Below are 8,854 nucleotides of genomic sequence, written 5' to 3'. Positions count from 1 at the left end.
AAGAAAGAAAGCAAGTACAACATCTCAGCAAGACTGTCTCAGACTATCTGGGTCCCTAATGAGATAATAGAATATACTATGGGCCTAAAGTCATTGACTAGGATTCACCTTGTTTGTTTTTCATCCTCTCTTTACTGGTACTAGCAACTGAATGAAATTATTTTTTGGCCCAATCCTTATCAAAATACAGGAGATTTTCCTCTTTCTTTCAAGGTGACTCTGTACTAGATTGGACTAGATAACTGAGGAAATTAGTTTGGGATAAAAATAAATTTCACTTTAAAATCTTAAAATAATCTTCATAAAAATGATATTTGTATAACTGTTTGAATTGCTTCAACACCAAGTGGCTGTCAGACAAATCAACTCAAAATAAATTTGTTGAGCATCGCCTGGAGATGCCTGAGAGATAGAGAGCTTCTTTTAAAAAATTAACTAGACAGCTTTGCATTTAGCTATGAGATTAAAAGGGGCTGCTGCTGGCACTGAAGGCGGGGACATGTGGCTGAAGGAAATGGCTTGAGGTCCCAAGGGTGGAGAAGAAATACCCTGAAGGAAGACAGGCAGGTAGGGTGAGCAAAAGGAGAAAAAAGGTAGACCTTCATAAGGATAAAAGAAAACAGACGCCAACCAAAAGGGAGGAAGAAATGTTCTAGAAATTCAAGTGCAACTTTCTCATAAGCAAAGGTTACAGGTGTTCTACCTCCCTCTTTAGCTAGTACTGAGCGATACAGGAGGTTAGATTCAGGAGTTACCATCTCTGCGAGCGTCCGCGATCACCCTCGCTGCAGACTTGCTCATCACGTGCACGACATAGAGAGGGCAGTTCACAGCGCTGGCGATGGTGATGGCCCTCAGCGTGGCCTCCGCCTCCACTGCTTCCGGGCGGCACAGCTCGTGGCCCTCGGGGCCTGTGATCCCCAATGCCAACATCTTCTTTGCGCCCTAAAAAGACAATAAGAATATAAGAAGACAGCAGGAATGTGTACACACACAAGGAAGGTTTACTAACGACAAACGCCATTATTTTATCATATTTAATCAAATACACTGCCTTTTCGATTTGTTATGTGTGAGTATGTGAATGTGTTTGTGTGTGTGTGTATGGTGTATTTGGTAAAAAGTTTTAATATTTTGAAATACATGTTCATTTTCCATATGCATATTTCACCAAATTCTTTTGATTGAAAAAGTGAAAAAGATATGACAGGCAGGTTAGTTCTAATCACATTCTTTGAAAAGTGATGTCCATATTGAAGACTTACACTGATTTAGACAAACAGGATAAAATACTATAGATCCTGGTCGAAGTGACTCTAATTCATTCTGCTGGGTTTACTGAACCCATAGTCTTTACTGGTGCCCCACCCAACCCACTAAATCAGGCATCCTCAAACTATGGCCCGGTGGGCCACATGCAGCCTGCCCGGTATTTTTGCAGCAGCTGCCTGTCCTGCTTAGCAGCCGACTTGTCCTGGGGCCCACAGTCCAGTCCTCCAACATTTTGAGGGACAGTGCACTGGCCCCCTGTTCAAAAAGTTTGAGGACCCCTGCTGGTATTGACCTATAGTTTTCCTTCTCCAAAACTGTATTTCGTCCTTTAAAAAAAGGTAGGAAGTCTAGACTCTGAGTGGTAAGATGATTTGCCAGGTGTTAAGTGGAAGAGTCAAATTTAAACCCCGGTCTGTTTTCTGTTTTGTTTTGTTTTTCAGCTCACACTCTCTTCTCATTATCCCCCACTGCCTCCTGGACACTGAGGCTCAATCTCACTCACTTTAGAGGGAGCTGAGCCTAGGGAGAGAAAAGATCAGCTAATATAGAGGGGAAGAGACAGCTCTTTAAATCTTGCAGATGGTGTACCCTTCAGGCATTAATAATGGAACAACATGAGAAATAAATATCATCTAGATTCCTCCAGAGCACATTTTAATACCCAGTTTCTGAGAAGAGTAGGGCTTTAAACAGCTGCCTAATACACTGCATAAGTCATCAGATTGCACTGATGCTGTCCACGCAGTGGCAGCCCAAACGGCAGCTATTAAACATCAGCAGTAAACTGTGCTGGGGACACAAAGAAAACTATCTGCGTTTCTACAATAGCGTGTGTTTGGATCTAATGGAGACCTGGTTTGAAAGGGAGAAAATCCAAAATTCAACGGCTTATCCCACCTGAATAAAACTCGGAGCAGGGACTCAAGTCAATCAAGTCAAGTGCTTCTTTCTTTTTTTCTTTTTGAAACAGAGTCTCATTCTGATGCTCTGGGTAGGGTGCTGTGAAATCATAGCTCACAGCAACCTCAAACTCTTGGGCTTGAGCAATCCTTTTGCCTCAGCCACCCGAGTAGCTGTGACTACAGGCATGTGCCACCATGCCTAATTTTTCTATCTTTAGTAGAGACAGGGCTCTCACTTTTGCTCAGGCTGGTTTCAAACTCCTCAAACAATACACCTACCTCAGCCTCCAAAAGTGCTAAGATTACAGGCAGGAGCCACTGTACCCAGCACCAACTCAAATGTTTTTAAGCCTCAGAAAATCCATCTCTGGGTTTCTGTCCTTCGAATGCTTTAAATGAGTTTACCTACATAGGGCCAATTGTATTCACCTTAAGGTTTGGCTGTTTTCTGTAGAAGTGGCCTCATCTCTGTGGAGAGTTTGGAAGGCAAATGCTTACCTCTGCGATTAAGTCTCCATTCTCTGCATGGACCTGGGCGATTGCTCCAATCTCCTTGCACTGAGAGAAGGCCGCATATAGCTCCGTGTCTCTGACCATGTACAGATCTTTGTAGGCCATAAACATCTTGAAAGAGTTAACACCTTTATCTTGGGCAAGGATTTTCATTTCTTCTTTAACCTAAAAGGGAACAACAACAATAAGAAATCACTCTAATTTAAATGATAATATAAATATTCTCCAAAATATTGTATTGGAAGAAAACTAAGTAACAGAAGAACAGGAGTTTAGTTATGGAAAAATGCCATTAAGACCTTGATCTTTGGGGTGGCGCCTGTGGCTCAAAAGGGTTGGGTGCCAGCCCCATGTGCCGGAGGTGGTGGGTTCAAACCCAGCCCCGGCCAAAAAAAAAAAAAAAATAAGACCTTGATTTTTCTCTCCATTTCATCTGACAATTGCTGCTGCTATGATACTATTGGAGACAGAGCTCTCTGTGTTGCCCAAGCTGGTCTCAAATTCAAGTGACTGTCCTGCCTCGGCCTCCTGGGTAGCTGGGACCACAGGTGTGTGCCACCGTACACCTGTGATACTTTTAAATCTTGAAAAAGTCAATCACTTCCCTGTAAGTGCTTCATTTCTGTACTTGGATGTAAAATTCTCTGCATCTACCTTCTAATTTGAGGAAATTATTCTAGAAAATGAGGACAAAGCCATGTGGTAGTCACAGAAGCAATCGTGGACCCAGAAGGCATCAGTCCCTGTGGGGTAAGGATTTGGGCTCAAATCTGAAAGCTGAAGGAAGAGTCCTTAGGGGCAGGAAGTAGAAGGTGTGCGTTGACCCACCTGTGCCCAAGGAAGTACGAGCTCAGCGTTTGTCTGCAGAGCTGTGGCAGGCATGCGCCCCTTTGGCAGCTCCCAGGAAATGAGAGCTGGCTTCTCACCCCACCCCAGACCACTGGGGAGCTCAGGGAACTTGGAGTTTTCAAGGGGAAGGGGCAAGGCAAGATCAAAGCCAATTGGTAATTGCACTTGTAGGTCCAATTCAAGTCTCAATAAGGATTAAAAATTTCAAAGGAAAAATCAGTAGATTTGGTCAAACAAAACTACTTGAACTTCCCTATGTTAAAACATAGACAAAGATGAAAATATAGCTAGGTGTGGTGGTTACACCTTAATCCTAGCACTCTGGGAGGGCAAGGCGGGTGGATTGTCTGAGCTCATGAATTTGCGACCAGCCTGAGCCAGAGCGAGACCTTGTCTCAAAAAATAGCAGGCGTTGTGGCAGATGCCTGTAGTCCCAGCTACTTGGGAAGCTAAGATAAGAGGATGGCGTGAGCCCAAGAGTTTGAGTTTGCTGTGAGCTGTGATTCCATAGCCCTCTACCGAGGGTGACAAAGTGAGACTCTGTCTAAAAAAAAAAAAAAGATGAAAACATAACAGGATTATTGCTCTTAGTTGATAAAAGCTCTTTGCTCTTTCAACTTGGTAAGAAAAACCCTAACAGCCCAAGTGGAAAATGTTGCTAACAATTCATGAAGTAAATACAAATGACTAATAAACATATGAAAAACTATGTTAACCTTCCTACTAATTAAAAAGCACAACGTGTGGGGTGGCACACACTTTGGAAGGCCAGGGAGGGAAGAACACTTAATTTAAGCTCAGGAGTTGCAGGCTGCAGAGTGCTATGATTGTGCCACTGCACTCTAGCCTGGGCAACAGAGACCCTGTCTCACAAATAGAAAAGAAAAAAAAAGTGCAAAATAAAAGCAATGCAAGTTTTTCTACTGAATCAACAAAGTTTAAAAATGATAATATTACATGTGAAGTTACTCAATTCCACCATTTATTTCCTGACTGATTTTCCTGACTCTTCCTGAGGGTGCTTTATCACCTCAAATATTATGTATCTGCTGATCACCTCCCAGTGGGAGGTCGGCCCCAGGAGAGAAGGGGCTTTGCGAGCAGAGTTGTCCATCTCATCCTAGAACATTCCAGAACAGTGCCTGGTGGGTAGTGGCCACTCAGTAACTATTTGTTGAATAGATAAATTAAGTAGTTAAGAAAAAAAAGAGTAGAAAAAGCACCAAAATGTTGAGAGAGGACAAGTCATGAGATGACCTCAAAGATACGTTATATGACAACAGCAAGGTGTATGTAGCTACTTTTTTTTTCTTGTTTCAAAGGTTCTACAATGAGTGCATTATTTTGATAGAAAAAAATGTTTTAAATCTTATTAGCATATTCACATCCTGAGCTTTAAGGAAATTACGGTCTGCACTGCTTACACCCGAGACATGTTTTACTCCCTGAGTAGAAGAGCCTTTTCTGAAGGTGACCTCATCGATGATCCCTTTCATTGTTGGAGAAAAATTAACTTTGGCTGTGGACTATAAACCTTGCTATTATGTTTGCTGAACTATCTGTTAAAGACTGATGACTTGTTTTATATTAACTTGGTGTGTAAAGCCCCTATCTGGGGGTGAGGTGGGAGCATAAGGTATTTAAATAATGTCACTGCGGTGAACCTTTTCTGGTTAAAAGACTTCTGAATTAAGACCCATCTAGAAAAACATGTGATTTAAATCCCAGGTAACAGTTTCTACCAAAGTTCACACATACACAGTTATATGGGGAGAATTCAACATATTTGAACTTCTCTCAAAATTGTTTTATAGCTGAATCATGTTATTATTTTGGCTATGGCCTGTATAATTAATGGAGGTGGAAGGCTGGGTCAAGCTCTACCATGAGATGGTCTGACCAGGTGGAAACATTGCTGGACGAGTGTAGGAAGATTGCCCTGTTGATATAGTGGGGAGAAGGCTCAGGAAACAGTCCTGGACTGCCCCTTCCTCTCTCAAGCAGGGTCAGGAGTGGGGATGGAGGCATCCCGTTTTATGTACGTATGTATTTTGGAGGCATCTAGTTTTAAAGCATTCTAAATTTCAAATTACCTTGATTTTTCCCTGAGAAATTAAACATTTCTAATTGAAGTTTTAATCTATGAGAAAATACTGTTTCAAAGACTTACAGGGTGTGGACATTGAGAAAGAAGAGAGATAAGTACTTTTAAAATCACATGTAAAGCATTTACAATTCATAGATTAAATATTAGGAGAAGCTGCTGTGAACAAACATAAGAGATTTATCCTATCGTCTTTATGTGATTTAAAAAAATGTTCAGTGTTTTTTCAGTTAATAACGCTTAACAGGATTCAAACTCCCGAAGGTACAGGAGAGCACGCAATGCCAAGTCTTCCCTTCAGTTCTGTCTTCCAGGCACCCGGGAAGCAACAGATGTCACCAGTAAGTTTCTTGCTCTTGCATAAGGCAAGGGGAACAAATGGAACCAGGTGTCTTACCTGGTCACTCCACCATGTCACTGCCACGTGAAGGGTATAGTCGCAGCAGACTTGGGGATCTGCCCAGCCTCGCCAGGTCTCAAAGGCCTTGATGAGGGAGCCGCCCTTCTGAGGAATGGCAAAATCAATGATCATGGTGGTACCTCCCGCCAGAGCCGCCTGGAATCACAAGAGGGTTTCAGCAAGTCAGCTATAGATGTTCCAGCTAAGTCATTTGTCACCTTGAACAGTGCATTTATAAGCCTTTGGGCAAACGCAGTGGGCCCAGGGAATTGCACAAAGATGCTGTTTTGTTTAAATGACACAGAGAGGCATAAATAGGCTTTCTATAAATTATAGTGAGAAGTATTAACATGGCCAAAATTGCTTCTGCAAAAAGAATGCTATATCTGATAAGACGAAAATGGCTGTCACCCAAAGAAAACTGAGTGGAGACTGTAAAGAAAATCCAACCTAGAATAGTGAGAGATTCAGATAGTTTTCTTCTCAAGAAACTGTATTCATTATCACAGAGTCCCATTTTATTAGCATCCATCGTGGTTAAAAGCATCTGCAACTTGCCCTGTGATCCTCGTGGAAGCCTGGAAACATGCACAGCTCCTGCCTTGCCTTCAGCCCTGCAACCAACCCATGGCCCCCCCATCCTTCCTTGATTCACATCTGCCCTCTACCTGTTACCCCTGATCCCGTGTAACTGAGTCTTGACTGGCCATCATCTCCTACCCACTTCAACATACCTCCCCCCTTGCAACAAGAGGGATATTTCCAAAGCAGAAATGTGTGACCATCAACTCCAAAGATGAAAACTAATGCTTCTCATTGGCTCTGCAATAAAGTTTAATCTCCTTTCCATGGTCTATAACTCCCTGCCTTCTGCCTCAATTCTCAATATACTCTTTGGTGGATTACATTACATTATATCATGACTAATTTAAAGACTGTTCCTGAATCAAATGCCTTTGACTAATTATTTAAATTGATTTTACTTAGACTAAAATCATGAGGTGTTTAATATCCTTTTTTTCTTTTAAGAGACAGGATCTCATTCTGCTCTCCCAGAGCACAGTGGCCTGAGCATTGCTCACTGCAACCTCAAACTCCTGGGCTCGAGCAGTCCTCCCACCTTGGGCTCTGAGTAGCTGGGACTACTGGCAAGCATCACTATACTTAGCTACTATTTTTGAGATTTGGCTTCTCAAAGTGCTGGGATTACAGGTATGAACCATCAGGCTGGTCATTGATAGCTTTTAATTGTTGTATTCAAACAATGTAGGTGAAGAAAACAAACACAGGTGAGGAGAGATGAAGCACAGTGGTTTAGGGCAGGGAGCCAGTGGGGTCCTTGGGTCCAGGCACAAAGCCCAGATTGAACACTTATTAACTGTAGTGATCTGAGTAGTTTCTTAACCTCTGTGTGCCTCGGATTCCTCATCTGCAAAGTGAGGACAATCATCGTACCTACACCACAGGCTTGTTAGGGGCAACTAAACTAGGTGATGTGTATAAAGTGCTGGCTGCAGAGTCTGACCCATGGTAAGTGCCTTACAAGTTCCAGCATCACTACGTCAGGAGTGGGAATTTTTCTGCCTTTCCTGCATCATCTCATGTCATCACCAGAAAGGTGCTTGTCACAAATCAGGAGGGGGCAGGCCACCAGCCTTTCTTCCAATCACCTTTCCCATTCAGCCTCCCAAATATCCCGAGTGCTCCCATGTCCTTACTGGCACTCCAGCTCTATCCTACCTCCTCCTTCTTGATTAATTCACTAGATTTGTATTTTCCCTTAAGTTACTTGGCCTTGCTCCAATTCTTTTCACTCTCAGAAATTTCACTTTCTGTACAGGATCCTGTACATTGTTTCCATCTTTAAATAGCACTGCCTTATCCAGGCAAAACAATACACATTTGCATTTCTTAAAGAAACTCCATTGGTGAAATGATAATCCTAGAAAAATTCCTCGGGCTCTGTATTTCTCTTTGAATGCAGATTAATCTCTTTACCTTCTTTCTTCTTGAAGTGTCTTCCCAATAGGACACAGACATCCCTTGAGGGTGAAGGGCATTTTTCTACTAGAATGTGCTGTTAATGAAAGCTGTAAGAAAGGACTTTTCTAGTGTCTACTTAACTAGAAAATCAAGGTTCAGAACTATTCATTCTTTCTATTCCATCCCATTAAAAGCCTACCACCTGCAGGACAAGGAGACAGTAGATACACCACTGGGAGGAGGGTAAAATGGGCACCTACGTCAGAGAACAGTTGGAACTTCCTCCGAAAGTTAAATACAGAGTTGCCTCATGACCTAGCGATTCTGTTCCCAGGTATATATCTAAGAGAAATGAAAACATTTCCATGAAACAATTTGTATACAATTATTCAGAACCGTTTTATCCATGATAGCCAAAAAGCAGAAACAACACAAATGTTTATCAACTGATGAACGGATAAAAAAAAAAATGTGGTGTATTCCTGCAATGAGCAACACATATTGTATGATTCAGTTTATATGGAATGTTCAGAAGAGGCAAATCATAGAGAGAGAAAGTGGATGGTGGGGATGGGGGGAGGCTGGAGGGTGATAGTTAAAGGGTACAATGCTTCTTTTGGTGGTGAGAAAAATGTTCTAAAGTTGATTGTGGTACTGACTGCACAACTCCGTGAATATACCAAAAACCATTGAATTATGTACTTTAAATGGCTGAAGTTTATGTATGTGAATTATATCTTAATAAAACTGTTACCAAGAGAAGTCTATTCCACCCAAGTGGGTAAGGAAGTCACACAAATAACCAGACAAAGATTCTGCCATCAGAGTGTC

General features: G+C 42.1%; 1 protein-coding gene across 2 annotated transcripts in view; it reads right to left on the bottom strand.

The window, feature by feature from the left end:
* Window positions 1-8,854, bottom strand: part of DPYS (dihydropyrimidinase) — an 80,458-nt gene that overhangs the window by 59,821 nt on the left and 11,783 nt on the right. For both annotated transcript variants that reach the window (XM_003782549.3, XM_023517340.1), the window contains exons 2-4: window positions 6,038-6,196; window positions 2,673-2,852; window positions 756-945 (exon numbers count right to left, since the gene is read on the bottom strand). In XM_003782549.3, coding sequence (XP_003782597.1) covers window positions 756-945; window positions 2,673-2,852; window positions 6,038-6,196 — 529 coding nt within the window. The remainder of the gene's footprint in view (window positions 1-755; window positions 946-2,672; window positions 2,853-6,037; window positions 6,197-8,854) is intronic.

Source organism: Otolemur garnettii, unplaced genomic scaffold (genome assembly GCF_000181295.1).
Source record: "Otolemur garnettii isolate 467f Iridium unplaced genomic scaffold, OtoGar3 scaffold00004, whole genome shotgun sequence".
Lineage (NCBI taxonomy): Eukaryota > Metazoa > Chordata > Mammalia > Primates > Galagidae > Otolemur > Otolemur garnettii.
The sequence above is the reverse complement of the archived record's forward strand: the minus strand, read 5'-3'. Positions and strand labels throughout refer to the sequence as shown.